At 46.0% G+C, this 22,283-nt stretch overlaps 1 protein-coding gene and 1 long non-coding RNA gene across 2 annotated transcripts in view; one reads left to right on the forward strand and one right to left on the reverse strand.

Moving 5' to 3' along the window:
• LOC140218952 (uncharacterized) lies at positions 1 to 12,148 on the reverse strand. Its single transcript, XR_011895117.1, has 3 exons — positions 12,063 to 12,148; positions 273 to 354; positions 1 to 191 (listed from the first exon to the last, which is right to left on the reverse strand). It is a non-coding gene; the product is annotated as an uncharacterized lncRNA (long non-coding RNA).
• Positions 6,048 to 22,283, forward strand: part of LOC126521817 (sodium- and chloride-dependent GABA transporter 1-like) — a 26,986-nt gene continuing 10,750 nt past the window's right edge. Inside the window, exons 1-8 of the mRNA XM_072288683.1 lie at positions 6,048 to 6,238; positions 6,986 to 7,169; positions 12,088 to 12,219; positions 15,944 to 16,163; positions 17,364 to 17,496; positions 19,100 to 19,234; positions 20,084 to 20,187; positions 21,010 to 21,134. Of these exons, the coding sequence (XP_072144784.1) occupies positions 6,116 to 6,238; positions 6,986 to 7,169; positions 12,088 to 12,219; positions 15,944 to 16,163; positions 17,364 to 17,496; positions 19,100 to 19,234; positions 20,084 to 20,187; positions 21,010 to 21,134 (1,156 nt within the window). The 5' untranslated portion in view covers positions 6,048 to 6,115. The remainder of the gene's footprint in view (positions 6,239 to 6,985; positions 7,170 to 12,087; positions 12,220 to 15,943; positions 16,164 to 17,363; positions 17,497 to 19,099; positions 19,235 to 20,083; positions 20,188 to 21,009; positions 21,135 to 22,283) is intronic.

The following is a 22,283-nucleotide window of genomic DNA, read 5'->3' on the forward strand; positions in this document are numbered from 1 at the left end:
CAAGTTTGATTTCCGAATGGAAAAGAGGGGGCTCTGTATAAACTCGATACTAGAGAGAAATCAAAGTTTACTCACGTCACCCAGCAAGCAGCCGTGTGTACCACCCAGCCCTCCATGATTCCTGAGACGTCAATATCTGCAAGGACGTTCTGAAGGCTCAATCAACTGGCCGTCACTTCGCTCTCGTGTGCCTGCAACGGGACACGGCGTATAACTCGTTTGGAGACGCGACATTTCATGTGTAACCGACGCCCCGCAGCCTTCCGACTCACCTCGTGCTTCCCTTCATCTCAACCCCTTGGTTTCCTGCAGCGTTATTGCAGAAGCACAGCCAGTGGGGCTTCCGTATCGCTTCTGTAACAGCGAGGTACTACTGTTCAATCATGCCTGCCACGCCAGTACTGTCTTCACTGCAGCAAGAACACAGAAACGTGCTTCCTGCGTGATACTACGTGCCAGCCAACCTCCGCTTTAGACACTCCACGTCAAAGACACGCCGTCGAGGTGGTCCCTTTGCGAAACGGAATTTTTGTAAAAAGTTTCAACAGCCAGACAAACGGTGAAGGCCGTGGCGTACTTTTTTTTTTTTTTTTTTTTTTTTGCTGCGACGAACGCCTCCCGTGGAGCATACCTTTTAACAAGGAGAAGGGAAGCGGTTCTCGCCGGCCTTACAAAGAAAAAAAAGAGGAAATATACAAGGCTGCCAAGAAAAAGGAGACGCAACCGTGTTTTCTACTACCAGAACAGTCTCGTGACACTCTACATTTTACTACTACACTCTAGTACTACTTCGTGGGTTTCTTTTTTTTTTTTTTTATTTGCTTCCGGCGAAAACGAGAGTAGCATCGACGACATAAGCACGTGTGCTGTTGCGTTGACGAAAGTATAGATTTGGATGATTTGATGTCACAACTTAAGCTCGCCCGCGTGCTGTTCGATTGCAAAACGCATATACCTCCACGGTTGAGCACTCGAGAGGTTTCCAGTCTGGCAAAATCGCTGGCCACCTTATAGGCGCCAGCATAGTGGCAGCACTAACACTCCGATGTTGCGGCGTCAGAACCATCCCCTTGGTGACGACGTGTACGGCGCGCTGCTAATGAACGCCATAAACAGAGAACAGAACGAAAGACAGTTAGTTACAGCGTGAAAAAAAAATTGAAAAAAAAAAACACCCCGCGAAGTGACCGTGCTTCTATCTTGGAATTCGAACAAAAACCTCCCGCGGTGAGAGGTGGGCTTCTGAGTGACACGTGTAGTAGACGTTTCTCTTTTTTCTTTTGCTAGTGTCTTCATAAGCACCTCCCGCTTTCCGCTCGCCTTGTCTTCGGTCTACGTGACTCGGCATCCACCCAGTTTTACGGCTTGCTCTGTCGCAAGAGTATTTGCTTTCGCCTGTCCACACATTCACCGGAGGGATCGAAGGAGCGGCAACCGAAGTGCAAGGTAAAGCAAGCCTTTATCTGTATCAATCAGAAGATATAAAATACTTCCATCTATCTACGTGTCCTGCAGGCGTAAGTATAAGACGCTCATTATCATATTTTTTTCCTAGCTTTGCTTTGCAGCTATCCTTTATGAGCGGTCTTAGAGCAGCCATGTTCACTCCAATTGCTTAAGTGCGTAGATCATGACGAGAACTCTGCGTGTGTATATATATATATATATATATATATATATATATATATATATATATATATATATACATACACAGAGAGAGAGAGATGTAGCAGTACTACTTGTAAACAACTTTATTGGGTTCCTAAGGAGGTAGGCAGGGGGCCTGCTAGGTAGGTCCCTACCCAGCCGTTGGCTAGTACCATGTCGGAACAGAGAGACCATGCCTCTCTGCTCGTTCACGGGCCATCTGGACAGCCAGGAGCTAGACGTCTTGTCTACGGTCTGTGATGGCCTTCGTCCAGTCTTCTTCTCGGTTAAAGTTCTGTAACACAGGGCACTGCCAAAGCATGTGATTTAATGAGCAAAATTCAGTGCAGAAATCTGGGCAGAGTGGATCAATGTCGGGGTGAAGCATGTTCAGAAAGCCCTTAGAGGGGTAGGACCCCGTCTGGAGCATGCGGAGCGTGCTAGCTTGTGATCTGTTGACCTTATAATGGGGGAAGAGAAAACTCTGCTATTCCCTATATAATGAGATGTGATTTCGTGAAAAGTAACTAGAGGATCACTGTGGCCGAGCTCTCCCGAACTCACCCGAGACACCGTCCCGTCGCGGCATATGAAACCTAGCGCACGATTGTGGGCTATCTCATTGGGGTTCAGGTGACCCGGTAATAGGTATCGTCCCATGTGAGCTGGGAACCAGACTATGTGATGAGTAATGTCAGAGGGGTGTTTGCTGTTCAGAATCCTATCTGCCTCTTTGGCTATCAATCCCGAAGCGAACACTCTAACGGCTGCTCGGGAGTCCGTGTACACCGTAGTACGTTTTGTGTCAAGTAATGCGAGAGCTATAGCAGCCCATACCGCCACGTCGACCAAGGAGGTCTTCAGCGAAACTGCCGGGAGGAGATCTCCCCTGTCATTGACTATTGCTACGGAAAACTTGTTGGCACTGGCGTGTCGCGCCGCGTCAACAAAGGTCTCCGTTCCGTATATGTTCTTTAAAAAAGCCTTAGCCCTCGCTAACCTTCGGCCTTTATTATATTGGGGGTGGACGTTTCTTCGGAAAGGGTCTATAATAAAGGAGTTCCTTGCTTGATTATCAAATTGCATATATAGGTAAAGAGATAGGCGCATATATAGGCGCACGCGGAGGAAGCAGCAAGCAGTGACCAGCGACTCAGTTTTCAAGTAGAGAACATGTATTCGCGCTCCCCATGCACTCTCACGGCATATTATGGAGGCACGTCAGCCGCTCCAGACTCTAATTCCTGTAGCGTACGTACCAAATTTATGGATGAAAAAAGATTCTCTCTGCTCGCGTGCACTGTTGTGTTGGAAAACAGACTGCAAGTGCGAGACCTCACGCATTCAAAGGAGTGATCTGGCAGTCGAACGTGCCTGGAGAAAGGTTAATTCGGGAGTATTTTCACATGCGCGCGGGGATTGTTGAACCACAGGCGAAAAGGGGTCTCTGTTTGTCCGATATATTCCTGCTTACACACCTCGCATCGAATTTTGTACACGACATTACTGGAATCATAGTCGAGGTTTTGGTTAATTTTATATACAAAGGACGAGTTCGATGCCTCAGCTGTGTCTGTTGTTATGTAACGACATACCTTGCAACGAGATTTCCCACAGGGTTGACAATCCTTGGTCGCGTTGGGCTTCTGTGTCCTCGCCCTGACTAACAAATCCCTTAAATTCTTGTTTCTTCTATATAGAACCCGAGGCGGAAGCTTGAAGATAGCAGCGAGTCGGATGCTCTCTTTCATGATGTTAAAATGGCGGCTGAGAATGGCATTGACCCGTAGAGCACCGTTAGTGAATGTGAGGACCAAATTCGGATCTGATTGGGTATTGGTATAGTTCACCCTTTCTCCCATTATATGTGCTGTGTGTGTGTGTGTGTGTGTGTGTGTGTGTGTGTGTGTGTGTGTGTGAATACATGTATACGCCATGTGCCCCATGTCACTTGCGCAAAAATTTTTAAATGTGCAAGTGCCATGTTGCTGGAAAGAACCAAGGTAATGTTGTTCGCCGTGGCATGAAGCAAGTCAGATTTTTTATTGTATTTCGCCTAATTACATAATTATACTTAGAACAAAATTGTCGACGAGAAAATCATAGACTATCTGAAAATTTCTCGATCCACCTTCCCGTTGCTCAATACGGGATACACACAAGCTTTTCCAAGCGCAAGAGGAAGCGCGCGCGAAATACGAAAAAGTACCGCGCGACCTTTTGTGTCCGCCACGTTTGTGTCCAAACGATAACCACTGCGGGTGCAGATCGCTTATAAATGTTGTAAAAGCAATTTCGAACTTTGGGCTGCTGCGTAACGAAAGCCCCAATTTCTCCCCAGTTCTCGTTTTTAAACATGACACCCAATTTTTAACCCCCGAAGTTAAATATATATATACCTAAAACCCGAAAACAAAGCATTCTAAATATGAGGAGATTGTCTTGCTTTAATTGATTTGTTGATACCGCTCACTCGTGTGTATTATCTAACACTTGTTATTTACGCTCCGCGCCGTCGACGTTCAATCTAATTTGCTGCGCTCCTTTGTTTTCCCTGCTTTCGCGTACTATATGAGCGTTATTCTATATAAATTTCTTCTGGCCGTCTGGACCGCTAACCGGCTTCGTAATGTCTGCACCGCAGCTCTCTAACGCTTTGTTCAGAGTTCCGGAACACCTTTTTCGCAAGTGGAACATGTGCTGTAAACTTAATAACTGAAACGTCGATACATAGTGACTTGGTTTAATTAGAGGCCTGGGCATCGGTAACTTCGCGAGGCGCATCTCGTTAACCAATACACGCGTCTCACCCAGACCATGTCCGGTCGCCGCCTAGACTGGTTACATATTAAACATCACCACCATACGATGGAAAGCGTTCGAGTGCCCGAACTGTGGAGACGCACCCTCTACGTTCGACCCCTTCCAACTAAGATGAACAAGGAGGACCATAATGGCCGGCGCCAGGCGCGGGCGCCGCAATAATGCCCTGCACCCCCACTATGGCTCCAAGAAACACGTGTTCTACGTTGATATTGCAGGCCCCAACCACTCCAGGGGGGGTGGTACACGGCTGCAATCATACACGAGGAAAGACAAGTGGACGGCCTCTCGTTCAAAGCACCCAGCTCAACGCATGCGGAGAAGGGGTCGAAGAGGGCTCTTGATCTCCCGGTATCCACTTCCAACGGACGACTTCTCGATCTCGGAATGGTCAAGACCTTCCAGGAGCTCAAAGAAGCTCATCTAATAAATCAATACACAAGGTTAGCCCAAACACGATCAGGCCGACTACTTCTGGCTCGACTACACATCCAACACGACTTCCACATACAAGAAAGAGTCAGAGTGCCAGAACTATGGAGACGCGTCATCCGAGTTCGACCTCTTCCAACCAAGATGGATAGAGAAGACCATATTGGACGCCGCCAAGCTAGGGCGGAAGCTTTGGAGCGTCACTATGGCAACAAACATGGAGTTTACTATGTAGATGTCGCTGGGCCAAGCCATGGGGGATGGTATACAGCAGCAGTCATACATCAGAGAACACAGGTGGATGGGCTCACTTTTCGTGCACCAGGTACAACAGAAGCAGAAGAGGTAGCCATCGCCCTAGCTGCCTCGGACTCTAATTCTAAATATATCATTACGGATTCGCATGGCGCGTGCCGTAATTACGAGGCTGGTTGGGTCACCCTATTGGCCGAGCGAATACTGAGAAACTGCAGCAAGGATGTCGATCCAACCACCCGCTGTATAGTTTAAACTCCTGGCCATCAGGGCCTTCAAGGGAATGAAGCTGCTGATGCGGCAGCCCGAGCACTCACTTACCGGGCGTCCTCTTTGGCCCCTGAGATCCTGGAACAAGAAGGCGGAATTCTCTTAACTTTCAAAGACATTTCTACCTATTATAAGGATAGCCATCACCGGTACCCAGCCCCAGCTAAAGGACTGGGGAAAGCGAACGAACGCGTTCTACTTCGCTTATACACCAACACAATGCTGTGCCCGGCAGTAATGAAACATTTTTATCCTGCGATCACTAGCAGGTGCCAACACTGTGGCGAGGTGGCTGACACTTATCACATGGTGTGGGCCTGCCAGCAAAATTCGGGGTCCCGGAATGAGAGACTCCGCCAGTATTGCAAGGAGCGCGACCCACTAGAGGTCTCTCCCCGAGCACCTCTCTGTATATATAGCCCAATAAATGCTTTTCACCACCACATCCACCTCTTCAGGCAATCAACACGAACAGGACGCGCGCTATATGCTTCACGCGATTGCGCCCCTCCCCCCCACACACACATTATGATGAATAAATAAATTATTTTGTGAGCGCATATAGAAAGAGCCGCGAAACTCCCGCCATGCAATGCCTAACGCTTAGTCTCATGATCCGCTCTTTGTTTCTGTATTTTTCTGCATTTGTTTTAGGAAGCGCACGAGGCATACGGTCACACGGCACAGCATGATTATTAAGAAAGAACCGCTGCCCAATGTCTTCGCACTGACATCCCTGCGGCGGCGCAGTTCGTGCAGGGATATTGGATCACCGCTGGAAGCTCAGCAGGCGGAGCCAATCTGCAAAGAGGTAAGGGGTTCTCGAGTGGAGACGACTGTCGTTTACCGGATATGCCATATTTCGCATTTCCACGTAGGCTTTCCAGCCTCGGTAGCAGAGCTTTGGCAGCGGGAGGAGGAGGGGGAGGCAAGGAAAGAGGGGGGGGGGGGGGCGGTCACTGATGGAAGTGATCTGGGAAAAAAAATGTTACTGCGCTTTCTGAAAAATTAGATCCCGTGGCAAGTCTTACCTGCTCTTGTTTTAGACAGCATATAAGAGTTGCCGGTTTTAGAGCAATCTTTCCGAATGGGCACGCAAAGCACATATTTGTTAGCAGAGCAGAGTGAGGAAAGCAAACTAAAGCTACTAATTGACGAGGTTACCTAAATTGCAGTTGTCTGTCCGGGCCGTAAGCTTACACTAGAACTGTTTGTAAGGGAATACTCCTGCCAATCGTGGTGTCAGACATATTTTTCGCGAAGGCCGACCGGACAATAGTAAATGCCTCTCACGAACGTAAGGATTTGAGGATGTGTGTGCCACCGTAACGAGTATACCCATTGGGATAATTGGACAGAGCTGAACTCTCTCTCTCTCTCTCACACACACACTAACGCGCACACGCACACAGATGCACGCGTCCGTCTCGAGCCAAGAAAGCCCCGTAACTGAAGGTGCGAGCGGGGCCCACGCAGGCGAGCGTTTAGAATCTGTCTATTTGGCGGATATATCGGACGCAGCATACGCAATGTTAACGCGTACTCTGCGTGCCTCCAGGACGAAGACAGCGAAAGCTACTCGCACGCGACAAGCGGCCTGGGAAGCCAGCTGGACTTGGCCGTCGAACCGAGGAGGGGCAAGTGGGCGAGCAAGGCAGACTTCATTTTCAGCTGCATCAGCTACGCCGTAGGTCTGGGCAATGTCTGGCGCTTCCCATACCTCTGCTACGAGAACGGAGGCGGTGAGAATGTTTGTGCCACTCAGTTTGTGTCTCTGCCTGATTGCAACTGCTCAATAGTGATCACGCCGCTTCGCACGTGTGAACAGCGAGCTTTAAGCCTACTGTTCACAATATAGTAACACGCGCACTCAAAAAAAAAAAGGGGGGTCTCGCGGGAGAGATGGCTGGTCGGTTGAAAGCCGTATGCGTGCACCTCGCGATATAGATGAACGAATAATGAAAATAAACACAAATATACGAATTGCATTTACTTGCATAGCATGTAATTAATTGATTCCATAGAGCTTCGCTTCCAATGGAGTACAAGGTGTGTGTTCGATCTGGATATTCTTTTTCAGCCTGATAAGTTTATCAGATTATTCGATACTGTCTGCTTAAAAGCAAGCGTTATCTCGTGAGTTAATACCTAAATTTGTGACAACGGGGAAACTATATTTCACGGCTTCAACGGAACCAATATTACAAACATTGATGTCGGTCTTTGCATATACAAGAGAAAATAAAATTTGCCGATTGTGTGCCGCAAGTATGTTATCTAGGTCTCCTAGTTTGCCAGTGGGAACAACTGTCACGACACTGTCAGATGCATAACTTAGGCCGTCTGAACCAGACAAAATTGATATGGCATAATATAGTTTACATTTATTGGAAACTGAACCACTATATCATGAACGCGACGTTTGAGAAGTCACGTAATCGAACTTCTAAACCAAAGCATCGTATTTGTTCACTTTAGACCCTCTAATATACATGTGGACTTCGCGGAATAGCGATATCCAGTTTTGGTGCGGGAATGTGAAGGTTGAAAGGCGTCTGCTTGAATTTTTTTATGTTACTAGCATTCTTTGGAAACTTCAACTCAGTTTTAGATATGTCTGTCCGTGCCTATCTAATCTCTTTCACTAAGACGGCCTCAATGCCAGAAAATGTACTTTGAAATCCATGATGTCATACTGACGTACTGACACTAAAGTTTTGGCGCGGAATTAAATAAATGGAATGTTGCCCTTTATTTACTGTTATTTTAGTCAAACTCTAATTGTGAATAAAGAATGTCCGCGCAAAATCTCCAAAATATTCAAAAAAATAACACGAGCTGACAGCCCACGGCGAAAACAATCATAATCCTTGCTGTCAACGCACGGCGCGTAGTAAACAAATTTGGTCAACTTGAAGATTTTATCGTGGCGTACCAACCTCATGCATTGGTATTAACAGAAACATGGTTGCATCTTCGAGTGCCGGATTCTGAAGTCGTCACTTCATCATAGAGGCTGTTTCATGCAGATAGAGGATCAAGAGGAGTAGTGCATGGTAGCGACAGCAATTAAAACTAACTTGAAATGCTCAGTGTTAGATGGTATTCCTTACCACGAAAGCGTGTGGTGCAAGATCACATACTTTGATAAGTGCATAACCTTGTGATGGGGGGAGGGGGGGGGGGGGGGCGGGCGTATACAGAACCCCCAAATGCTCCACCTGAATATCTTGAAGTGATGTACGACTACCTTTGGAAGCACATAAATTGAAGGTCAAAAATTATCGTCGCGGAGGACTTCAGTTTGCCAAGAATAAATCGCACTAATCTTTCACATGACGGCCGCGAACCACGAAGTTCGGAATCACTACTGTACACCACTTTTACTTTTTCATTAATTTGTAAGCAGTACACTTCATGTATGCACTGTGTGCATCGAAAACGACATTTCAGATCACAAAGAACTCGTCTTATCCTGCCCCGTATCTATGACTCGACGACGACGACAACAACAACAACAACAACAACAACAACAACAACAACAACAACAACAACAACGCTGCCCGCCTACGTAAAACTTTATGCGCGCGTAGACGATTCTCCCGTGTTCAGCTTCTTGGAGTCGAACTTTCCAGCGTTCAATGAAATGAAAGACGTGTTCGAACGCTTTAAAAAAACATCGTTTCTTGCGAAGGCAATTTCATTCCACAAAGAAGAAAGCGTATCAACCGAGAATACCCGTGGGTAACTCGAGAAATAATCCAGATGAAGAAGATAGCATTTATTTACAGGAAAGACAGAGAGGTCGACCTGAGCTAGTGCGCTCTAGTCTGCTACTCTGTGCTGGGGAGGAGGGAAGGGGGGTGAAAGTACTGGGATGGGTGAATAAAAGTAAAATGACGACGGGAAAAAAGGAAAGAACAACGACACCGATAACTATATCGTTACTTTGCAGCAGAAGATAACACAAGCCAAATTGCGTTTCCACGACACTACTTCGTTCATGGCGCACAAGCCTGAAAAATTCCGGCGATACTTGTCTCATTTACGGAAAGCCATTTCACAAATAAAATTTTCAAATCGTGCTATCAAGGAACCGGAAGTATTTGCTAGGGAGCTTAACTCCTTTCGCCAATCTGTCTTCACGAAACGCGCCTCTAGTACGCCTCTCTAGAATAATGTGTGTTGAGAGTGCCCATGCCACAATTTACGATAAACGATGAGTGTATCGTTTCTCTCCTTGGAAAACAGATCTAAAGAAAATCCCTTGGCCCCGACAATATTACTAACTCATTTCTAAACCAATATGTCGTATGGGTATCTAAACGCTTGCACAAAATATTCACCACTTGTCGTAAAACAGCGATGTTACCAGATGATTGAGCAATGCAAAGATAATTCCTATCCGCAAATCAGGTTCGGAACTAGAATTAAATTACTATCTCCGCGTGTCACAAACGTTTGTTGTAAGCTAATGGAGCACATTATCTTTAAGGCCATAATACCCCACTTAGAAATTAACGAAATGTTTTATAGTCGGCAACACAGATTTAGATCAGGCCTTTCAACTATAACTCAACTCGCTGAACTGACGAAATAGTCAGCACAATAAACTATGTAGGTCAAGTAGACGCAATGCTCTACTTGTTTCTTAGATTTCTCCAAGCGTTTGACGTTGTCTCGTATCAAAATTTAATTACAAAGCTCTCAGCGTACAGTGTTGAGAGTGAAATAATCTCACGGACTCTTCTCACAAACCGAATACAAAGTGTGGCCGTAGATAAACGTGTTTCGCAGCCACTTGAAGCTTACTCCGGAGTTCCGCAAGGGTTTGTTCTTGGTCCTATCTTATTTGTTATGTGTATCAATTATCTGCAGTTCCATGTTGAAGGACACGTCAAAATGCGGCTCTTTGTCGGCGACTGTGTAGCATATACAGTAGCACGTAAGTTAGGAAATCAAATTCAACTTAACAATTCTCTACAATCAATCTGCTCGTGGTATGATACATCAGATATGAGACCAAATGCGTCAATAACCCAATGCATCAGATTTGCTAATAAGAAAAAAAGCCACTTCAATTTCACATATGCGCTTAGAAACACCGCAATCGACAAATGAAATCAGGTAGGCTACTCGGGCCTTAACCTCACGTCCAACCCTGACAACCTAATATTTCCTCGATATTTCTGAGCGCCAAGAGCAAACTATCTTTCTTAAGACAGAAATTGCGTAAAGCTACGCCACATGTAAAATTAGATGCCTACAAAACACTCACTAGACCATCACTAGAACATGCTGACTTAATCTGGACCCCCTATCAAAAACATCTAATTAATAAAGTAGAGCGCATACAAATTAGCGGCCAGATTCATATACTTTGATATGAATGGAGGAGGAGGCAAGGGAAGGGGGGCGGGCGGTCACTGATGGAAGTGATCTGGGAAAAGAAATGTTACTGCGCTTTCTGAAAAATTAGATCCCGTGGCAAGTCTTTCCTGCTCTTGTTTTAGACAGCATATAAGAGTTGCCGGTTTTAGAGCAATCTTTCAAATCGTGTCTCAAATCTAATAACGACGGCAAATTTAGAACTAATTTCACAGCGCAGAGCAATTTCAAAGCTAAAATTCATTTACCTTCTGCATCACGGTGAATTAAAAATTCCACAGACTCGTTATTTATTTGACCCTTTCCTGCACTCATCAAGAACTAACCACGGTGAAACGATTCGGCAACCTTCAAACCGCGTTAACACACACAAATACTCACTATTTCACTTGGCTATCTCTTATTGGAACAGCTTACCTAACAGTTTGTGTGCTTTTTGTAATACCGTGGAATATTTTGTTACCCTATAGTTCAAACCCTTCATTTCTGTTCATGATTGCATTTTTTTTTTTCTTTTCATCTCTTTAACCACTCTTGCAAGGACTGCGTGGGCCTGCAGTATGTACAAATAAAAAAAATATATACTGTCACGAGGAAGAAGGGAATAGGAAGGAAAAGAGAGGGCGCTAAACTTCGAACTGTATTATTCGGACAGCTAAGTCGAAATAATACAGACCGAGCGCATGCGCGCAGAGGTCACATGAAAAAGAGCTACCTACAGCAACGTGACAGACAGTTATGACTAGTTACTAAGAAGATAAACAGATATGTCCCTGATACAGTTGACGACTGTAGAATACGAAAAGCGTCCAGCAACTCCCATGCCAGCATGTCGCTACATCTGTCCAGTACCTTTATGTCACGAAACTGTGGCTCGTATTGTGAAATCAACGAGAACAGACTTTCGAAAAGTTCAATTAAATAAATTACGGGGGTTTTGCGTGCCAAAACCACGATCTGATTATGAGGCACCCCGTATGCGGCGTGCCTCGTAATCAGATTAATTTTGACCACCTGGCGTTCTTTAACGTGCACCTAAATCTAAGTACACGGCGGGTGTTCTTGCATTTCGCCGCCCATCGAAATGTGGCCGCTGTGGCCAGGATTGGATCCCTCTACCTCGCCGTGCTTAGCAACGCAACACTAAAGCCGCTAAGCAACCGTGGCAGGCTGTTTTGAAATGTCTGAAGGGATTTATTGTTTCTTCTTTAGCGTCAGTTTGAGAGAACAGCGAGCGGTATACTTACCCGGTTGTTATCTGTTCTTGCGCAGGCGCATTCCTTGTCCCGTACTTCATCTGCCTCCTCACGACGGCCGTTCCCATGTTCTACTTGGAGGTGGCCGTGGGCCAGTACCTGAGCAAGGGCGGCATCGGTGTTTGGGCCTTAGCGCCGATGTTCAAAGGTACACGCTGCGCCAGCCTATCAGTGCTTTTGTAAATCACCTGCGCAGTAAATTAGAGTACGTTTCGCGATTGTAGAAACAAAGCAGGGCAATAATGTAGCATATTTCATTTAGAACGTAAACATTCGGATGTTATATAGTGTACCAGCTTTGAGATGTCGGTCCCCGAAACTTAGAGAAATACATATATAGGCGTCCCAGTTCTGTACATTTTGTATTCATTATCCTTGCTTGACTGGCGTCGGAGGGAGTATTTTGGTTATTGTTGTTTTGCTAATTGCTTTGCGGACTTCAATGTTTTTTATCCTTTCGTAGACTTCTGCGCGAGCTTTTGGTTTGTATAAGTCCTCTAATTTTTCTAGATAATGTGGCGCCATTTATCTTTTTCTTCATTTGTTTCATGTATACTACAAAAGCTCATTTACGCAGCTTTGCGGTGATGATGGCTACAAGATGGCACCAGAGTAGCGCGCGTCGTCTGTACACCGATGACGCCACCGATACCATATATGGAAACAAAGCATTGTATGAGTGGAGGTCTGTGCGCGGCGGTTGCTGTGAATCGCGCACACGCGTCACCCACGCGCTGCCTTTCGCGATCACCCGATTAGCGAGGCAGTGGAGCCACGTTTCGTTCCGTTTGCGACATGCCGCAAGAGACTGACTGTCCGCAACAACCAATATATCGCGATATGAAAACACGAATAGAGCTGGGCTCAAGTTTCGCATTAGGAATTATCGTTATCATCGGTGAATTTGTCAACCTTTTCTTTTCTTTCTTTTCTTTTTGCTGTCATAACTCCTATTTGAAACGCAGACAGCTAGATTTAGTCAGCTAGCCGGAAACACTCAGAGTGCGCGTTATTTTAATGCTAGTGCCACCTGCCGAGTATGCGCTAATTCATGCGCGTGGGCTATCCTTGGATGTTCGCGCACGCCCCACAACCGAGCGGTTTTGTTTTTGTGTAGAGCACCGCCCACGCGGAAACAAAAGATCCCGACCAACACAGCTTCACCGTAAAACATCTTTGGGTTCAGCCTTTCTTTCTTCGAGGTCCATTGCGTGCGAGTTCAATTTTCTTTCGCTCCGGGCCGCCACGCCCGCCTTCTCTGTTGTTATTTTGCCTGCTCAGTCGGAGCATTAGGGCGCTAGTAAAATCTTAAGATCCCGCTTTCTGTCATTTTCTTTCTTGGAGTCAATAAATTAGAACAACAGGCACATGCAACCCATGAATTGCATTATCGCAATATTTTGCACCTTCATGTTGCCGAAAATCTTAGGAACAAAGGGCGCAGCATTGACAGTGATAGCGAGGTTTAGCTTTGCGCTTGAAATCTTCGGATTCGCATGTTCGCACTGTACGCGCGTGTGACATGGCGCGATGCAGCCTGCCAGACAATTCCTACTGAGCAGAAGGAACAGCGCCCTGGCAACTACCAGGCGCCTCACAACGCTAGCCTGATAAGTGCCGCCATTGTCATTGCAGGCATTGCACCTCGATGGTGCACGAGATCAGACCAACGGAAAAGAGTCGGCGTTAGTCAGTGCCCGGTGAAATAGTGGACAACGTTACCTTGACGTTTATTGCTCATGTTTGAGCACACACTCAGTCAACGTTACTAGAAGAGTAATGTTGCACACGGTAGCTCGGCAGGGACGCTCGTGTTATATATAATGTGTGCGCACCAAGCTTAAGGCAGCAGCAGATGGCAGAACGCATGCCTATTTCCGCTTCCGAGCCGATTGAGCGTATAGTAAACGGTGCGTCTCTCGACTTTATCGTTCTTCGTCGACGCCCGACGTTGGAGGTTACGTGATCAAGCGCGCGCTAGGGAAGGAGAGTGCGTGTCTCCTCCTCTAGACCGGCAGTGGCTACGCGTAGCTGTCCGCGCGGCTGAGCATATATCACGGAGTAAGACATATAGGAGGTGAAACTCCCGTCAGCGCGAGCGAGCGTGGGCGACCAGATAAAGTCACAATTGTTGCATGCGCCGACGCTACCCTATGCAGTGGCGGCACCATGCGGTGCGTCGTAGAAGCCGCAGCGGAAAAAAAAAAAAAAAGCAGCGCCCGGCAGGCGGCTCGGCGGCTCCGGCACCTCCGGCGCTCACTCCGGCGGCGCCCGCTCAAAGCAGACGACAAGCAGACGACACGGGTGTTTGCTTCAGCAGGCACGCCGTAACCGAACTGCGTAGGTGCGCGCACTCAAGAAAACTGTGTTGTTGTGTGCCCATCAAAAAAAGCAACACGTGTGGCAAACTTCCGCTAATCTTCCTCTTATCGCCAAGCAGCTAGGGCAACTAGTTTTCGCGTCTTATAAAAAAGAAAAGGAACGGAAACACATGCACGGCGGCATCCTTCCTAAGCGCACCCCTGTGAGCACTAGAGCGAGAAACAAGCGGTCGCCCTTTGAGCGATTAGGAACGAGATAGCCATCAGTTTCGCAAGCGCAAAAAGCCGAAAACCGCCCGCCACGGAGCAAGATAGCCCTGGCTACAACCAGAAGCTACGTATCATCTTATAGCTGTCATGGAAAACGCGTTTTATTTTTTACTGTGCTCAAATGGCTGAAGCGTAGCAGCAGTTGCTCTTCGGGCTACGAGCGGTAAAGAAGCGCGCGAGAGTGCCCTCAGTAGAAGTCAGGCGCGCGCGGCCGAACGGGAGCAACACTCGACCGGTTGCCCTGGCAACCGAAACAGCGGTAATTTCTTCCCATGCCGCCAGGTGCCGCCAGCATGAAAATATATCCGCGGGCTTGTGACCTTTTCTGGTCGCCGCAAACAGCGGAGTTTCCACTCCTATATTTCTTGCTCCGTGGCATATATGCGGCTTGCGCGCCGTATCGTGGAGGCAATCTGTGGCAGGTACAAATATGCAGGCGAACATAGATGGCTGATATCTTCGTGCGCTCTGTATTCCCGCCCACCTAGTGTTTCGAGGTCGCATAATAGGCGTACTCTCAAGTATCGAAGACGCGGTGAAGCGAGAGGCAGCGCGAAGCGGTTCGCTCCCCGCTGCCGGCGCTCTTCATCACGCCAGTGTTGTGACAGTGAGTGCTCACAGTCATTGAGTGCGGTCAGTTCATGTTTTTCTGTGCGCGTGTGACATCATGCTTGTTCATTTGCTTGTTCATTTAGTATGCGAATGTTTACTGTACCCCAGAATGAATATTGCATGACGAGAGTCCAGATGTCAATAGGGAAAAACAGAAACGACTTATACAATGCTGTACATACAAACAGGAATGTAAGATAGTTACGTAGAATATTCTCTAAAGAGGAACAAAAATAATATATTTTTATTAAGCTAAATCTATTCAGTAGAAATCAAGGTAATGCAGTTGACTTGGTTACGTAATTAAAAGAAATAGTTATATACTTACATATACCACAAATAGAAGATGTCGAACGCTTGCCTTTGTCAATTAAGACACTAGCCAAATACTGCACTGGTTTCTTGTCTGAAGATTGCAGCATCTTCAATGTGAGCGATATTATCGGTAAGACCATTCTAATGTTTAATGGCACGTGGCAAAGTAGACTAGTTAAACACATTGCTCCGGCTGGAGACACGCAAGAAGCTCGGATGATTTCGCAGGCGCCTACATGAGCGCAATGGACGAACGAGTAGCGATGTATAGACGAGTGCTCACTACGAAATATGTTAAATGGCAGATGTCCCAACATAAAGATATACCAACAAGACATGCCGTATTCATCGCAGGCATCGGCATCGCATCATTTGTGGTCTTGACGCTGAGCAACGTCTACTACATGGTGATCGTGGCGTGGATTCTCTTCTATTTGATCTCTTCATTCGCAACCGTGCTCCCCTGGAAGCACTGCGGCAACGATTGGAACACCTACAAGTGCTGGGAGCACAACGATACCCACCCGACACCGCCGCACAACGGATCCGTTACGCCCATCGTAGAGTTCTGGGAGTGAGTAGGTTTACCGCGTCAACACTGATCAGCTAGAAAATTGTTCTGCGTGGTCTTATCCAGAAGTTCGCACCAGCTGCATGTTTTCACATCCGAAGCCCCATAGCGACAAAGGCGCGACAAACCAATCTTCCAGTTTAATTTTTTAATGCGTGCGTGCGTGTGATAGATAGATAGATAGATAGATAGATAGATAGATAGATAGATAGATAGATAGATAGATAGATAGATAGATAGATAGATAGATAGATAGATAGATAGATAGATAGATAGATAGATAGATAGATAGATAGATAGATAGATAGATAGATAGATAGATAGATAGATAGATAGATAGATAGATAGATAGATAGATAGATAGATAGATAGATAGATAGATAGATAGATAGATAGATAGATAGATAGATAGATAGATAGATAGATAGATAGATAGATAGATAGATAGATAGATAGATAGATAGATAGATAGATAGATAGATAGATAGATAGATAGATAGATAGATAGATAGATAGATAGATAGATAGAATCCATTCGTACGTCCACCAGCTGAATGCTTATGCGCTCTGCACAACAACGATCGCGACCGTACGCAATCACCTCGCAATATCGACTCAGTAACGATAGTCCATAAACTGCATCGGTTTACGATGAAACACAACTCTCCATATCTATGCAAATAGCCTTCTTGGCATGGTCGGACCAGTTTTCTTTCTGGCTATCTAGCTATCTAATCGAAAACCAACTTGAGTCACTCGTATGCGCCACTGGGTATATTCCACTCTTCATTATGTTCATCAAAACATATGACATATCACCACTTATCACACACCCATGACATTGCTACGGAACAGTGTTTACAATGACGAAGAGGCGAGTAGTGAGAAGACGACGACGACGATTAGAGGCTAGCGCGGGCTGTTGTCTCTTGGCTAAGTGCGGCGATTTCCCTTGCAAATATACTTGTATATAGCTTTTCGTCGAGTGTTAACTCGACGTTAATAGAGTGTTAACAAAATGCACAAGGTGTACAAAGTGTACATAGAACAATAAACTGGCATTTAGTGTAAAAGAAATTAATGTTTACCTCTAAAGAATGATATATTCATATTTGGATAGTCATACTGAACGAGCTCTGTTCGAATTTCTTTCTTTTCTCTCTTTTTGTCTCCTGTTATTTATGTCGCATGTGGTGCTCTCAGAAACCACGTGCTTGGGATCACATCCGGACTGCACGAGATTGGGAACATGCGTCTGGAATTAGCCCTCTATTTGCTCCTCGCTTGGGCCGCGGTGTACCTCGTCATCTGGAGGGGCCTTCACCAAAGCGGCAAGGTGAACCAATAGAACTTGTAATATAAGTCCCGCACGCACCAATTATATTCTCACTTTTGAGACCGCACTCGAACACCGGTGTAATTGACTGGCCTCATCGCCACTGAGGAAGAAAGCCTGCTTTGCAGAGGATGTCACTTCTCAGTTAGGGAAAACGTTCTCTTCCCACTTGAGCCAGCATCACAGTACAAAGTCAACAGTCTCCCACATAAGCCAGCTTCTATACACTGCCGCTTTTCGGCAGCACTGATAGTAAGGTCTGCCCAGCGCGAAACAGTGAAACAACTTTTTACCTCAAGCACTTGAACATTGTGGCCCCAGCAGCCAAGATGCACCAGAAGTTCGCAGGGACGGCAAGTAACTGTCCCTGCCATGCAGGCAGGGACACTTCACCTCTGCCCTCCTTTAATTTTCTACTTGGTCTGTGTCTAAGGGATCCGACGTGGCCGCCTCCGTGAAGGCAAAGGTGTCTAAAGTGCAGAGTAGTTGGACTCTCGTGTAAACAATAAATCTTACGATCCTCACTATACATTTCGTGGTCAGTATTGTTAATTGCTGAGAATTGTCTTTCGGCGAAATGTTGTTGAGGATAATGGTGAGTCGTAAAAAGGTAATTCTTCATATCATTGCAGGGATTCTTGAAAAGAACTCTCAGATGCCAAGTTGACTTTTCTCCCGTCCTGGAACAGAGCTTGAGCGGTCTTTCTTTTAACCAATAAACAGTATAGCTTCGATGAAATAGTGCCACAGTATAGGATGTCGCTGAGATCTGGCATGGGGGTGTTAAGGCGGTGTTACCAATTCTCCTTCTATTTCAGATCTTTTTCAAAAATCCCAAGCTCCCGCTTTTGAAAAAAGCCAGCGTTTTCGTATGAAACAGCTTAAGTCAGTGTTAAGTGTACTTTCTCTTATAATGTCCTTCGGTGACCCTTTCCACAAGTACAGGGTAGCCAACCGGACATTCATTGCTCGGCCTTATTTTGTATCGTCCCATTTAATCTTCCATCCGTTTTTTGCCCTTCGTCGAGGATGGACAGTTGGCGCGACGGGTGACGAGGAAAGAAGAAGTGAAAATATAATGGACTGTTGCAGAACACAGACCCTGGTTACCTACCTGCTTTCAACCCGCAAGGTAGCGGGTGCAATGGGATCTGTCGCTTTGCGCTTTTCTACTCTGGCCGAATTAAATTATAATAAAATCCTTGCGCCCTGAAATAGAGTGTGTAGGAGTAAATAAATAACCATGATATCAATGCGCCTCTTGAGAAATCGCTTTACGTCAAAGGCCGGGCACCCTTGCTTTAGATTTGATGTCGCGCACTTGCAATAGTGCAAGAGTACGCTTGCGGACGTGCAGTCCCGCTCTGCTAGGGTTGCCCCCAGAAAGCTGTAGGCGCCTGCGGATTTCTAGCGGCGCACGTACCTTGTGCCACTGGGTATGTTTCACACACATGCTTTCACGTATGCTTCCTCTTTCTTTCGCACTTGCTCATGTATATACTCCCCATCTATTTCATTTTAAAGCAAGTGGCCAGTGCTATTTTTGTCTCTGCTGAGCTGTATCTGCTTTTCTCCGGACATAATTGTTCTATTTATCTTACAGATTGTCTGGGTGTCGGCATTGTTTCCCTACGTTTGCCTGTTTATTCTACTCGTGAGAGGCGTCACCTTGAGCGGAGCGACCGACGGTCTCTTGTTTTACGTAAAGCCAGATTGGAGTCAACTACTAAAACCGAAGGTGAGCACGTCTCTTTAACTGATCTGAAGCCAAGCTGACAGCCCAGGAGAACGCTGAAGGCGTGCTGGCGAGGGTTGTGAACGCGTATGTTGACTCGCTTTACGAGCGAGTTCGCCAAGAATGCTGCCTTTTTATTATATCTTATTTTCCCGCAGCAATAGTCCTGTCTAAGAAAGATCAGAATCCCATCCAAGGAAGCGAGCGAATAGCAGCAGCTTCGTTCGAAAAACGTGCGCTTTCTGAAATAGTTCAAAAGACTCCACATCTCGAAGTGTTCTTTTCTTTAATTTACTTTCTTTCACGAGGGTAATGCTTGTCGTCAGAACGTCCCTATACGTAGGCACGAGAGCAAGCTTCCCGGAGGCGGAGCTCATTGCGTTCTCTGCGCGCTAATAATTCGAGCAACGCGAACGTCGCAAGAGTCGTTGACATCGCAGCGGGGCATTGGCCCGATAGAAATACTTTCAATGGCTCTTTACTCGTTACATTCACAGACTCTTGTCGGGCTGCTGCAATTCCATATGCAGTGTGAAACCCGGGGAAGATCGTCGCAGTTTCGTTATTAGTTCCGTGAGGAGGGTGCGCGAGGGCTGCGAAAAAGTTGGGGGAACCGGCAGCGCCCTCTTGTTGTGAAATCGCTGGGCGCGGTCATATTTAATCTAGAATGCCAGAATGTTAACGCCAACAGATTGCTACAAGGATGATGCGAATCACGTGAACGGCAGCCTCGCGTGGCACGATCTGCTCTCATCAGCAGACTAACCTAGTCGGCACTTCGATATATCGATTAATGCTGCTTACACTGACGGCACACGTCGTCTGCTAACTCTTCTCATGCTTTGTTTTCAGGTATGGATTGCTGCCGGCACTCAGGTGTTCTACAGCTACGGAGTAGGTTTCGGCTCTTTGATGACTCTAGGAAGCTATAATGACTTTCACCAAAATTTCTTCAGGTTAGCGTCCGCAGAAGCTTTCTTCTTTACCTTTTAAGTCATCCAACCTTATAACGTCCGAGGGGCCGTTTACTGTTTTCCCCAGGAACATTTTGTTTTCGCCCACGTCTACACTTTAAATCAAATTACGCCTATAAGTGTGTCTGTATGCGTCCATATTTCATGCCTTTAGACCCATCGAAATTGGGGTTCCTTATGGAGAAAAATGCTTATCGATAGTGGAATTACCAACATTAACAGCTTGGCAACGTCGGACACTTATGGGTGTAGTAATAAAATTACGCCCTCCAAGCCGCATAAGGTACAATGTGTACAACGGTCGTTAACTCTCACGGAGTAATACACCTCGGATACGGCTGACCTCTCCGCTTATTCAGTAAATAAACAATCTATCTTCTGGCAATATTTACTATTAAATTACCGACGGGTGCTGCATCGGGTGCTCTTTATTACAAGTAAATTAGAACCGAACCATTATATAAACATTTTCCCCTGTTTATTCGAAACCTATGTGCAAACTATTTTGCAATATTTCAGTTCGACATGGCCATGTCTCTTGTTGGCTAAGTGGACGAAAAAATGCACCTCCGTTCGTGCCTGCGTGTCTACGTGTCTCTAAAAAAATCGAAATTATTAAACTAGATATTTTTAATTAGCTTTATGGATAAAAAACGCACTAGATCTGTAGCTGTGCCGTAAACAAGGTCACGACTTGCTGCTGCAATCTCTGAATTCTAATGTCTATACTTCGTGCAAACAGCTAGAGCTTTAGAGGCGGGACCCCCGACTGATAACACTCCTTTTTTTCACCCATGTGCACAGAGATTCGGCGGTTGTTTGCATCGTCAACCCTATGACGAGCATTCTCTCCGGAATGGTTATATTCTCCGTGCTTGGCCACATGGCTTTTCTAGCTGGCAAAACTGTAGGGGACGTCGTGAAGTCTGGTAAGAGCCTCATATTTATAAACCACATCGGGCTGGCTTGTATACGAACTGGAATTCAGCGAGCCGTTCCTCTGGTCGTCTAATAACTGAGGATTAGAGCATAAAAATGTGATTAAAAATATTATTAACAGTCTTAAATATTCCGACCTTTAATTTTCCTTTCCTGATCACAGGCCATCGGATCAAATTATAAAGGTCCTTCGTAGATTGTGTGTATATATATATATACAGCCCTGTATTAAAACCGCGTTGACCACATTGCAATTGCAATGGTGAATAAGCTGGGGTGCAGAGTAGAGTGAGGAAAGTGAAAATGTAAAGACAATTAACGCGGTTGGTGGGGGGGTTGTGGGGAGGAAAAAAAAGAGCAGTTGAGTTGCTGTTTTGAGGACAAATTCCCTTATCGAAGCGTTTACTCCAGAGGCATTCCTTATTCGGCCAACGTTAATTATTTCAAGCCTCCATCTTCTGCACAGAGCGTACTCTATAACGCTAAGCTTACTATTGACCGACAAGAACAAAGGGAACAAAGGGGCTCGACCTTCTGTCGGTAACAGCCATATGAGGAAAGAGAGAGAGAGAAAGAGATTTATTACGAGCGAAAATCTGAGAGGTCGGCCTGAAATATGTTGTAGCCTGCTACTCAACGTTGAGTAGCAAGGAAGTGGTGCAAAATAAGAGAAAGTGAAGGCGATAATGAGATGACAACGAAATGCTTAATAAAAAAAAAGAAAAACGTTAAACATTTACCGGAAACAACTATATGAATAACACAGACAATGAAGTTGGGGAGGGCTTAGGGTAAGTTAACTGTTACATTTAATTGAAATGTACTTCCCTAAAAGGAAATGGACATGGACGAAAACACAACTTGCCGCGGGTGGGAGCCAAACGCGCACCCTACGTGACTCCCCCCCCTCCCCCCCCCCCCCTTTATTGCATTTCATAAAGAAGATAATGCTTCAACTTCGACTAGCTATTGTGACATTGCGTTTTCTGCGCTGGTTTCCGCTCGAAAGGCAACACAGAGTATAAGAGCAGACAACTGCGCTGTCTTGCTTAAGCAGATTTCTGCGATCACTGGGTTGAATCGGTTGCTGTGCGTTAGTCCTCGAGCAGCCACTGATGTGTACTTTTTGTCTTCATGTC

Source organism: Dermacentor andersoni, chromosome 6, assembly GCF_023375885.2.
Source record: "Dermacentor andersoni chromosome 6, qqDerAnde1_hic_scaffold, whole genome shotgun sequence".
Taxonomy (NCBI): Eukaryota; Metazoa; Arthropoda; class Arachnida; order Ixodida; family Ixodidae; genus Dermacentor; species Dermacentor andersoni.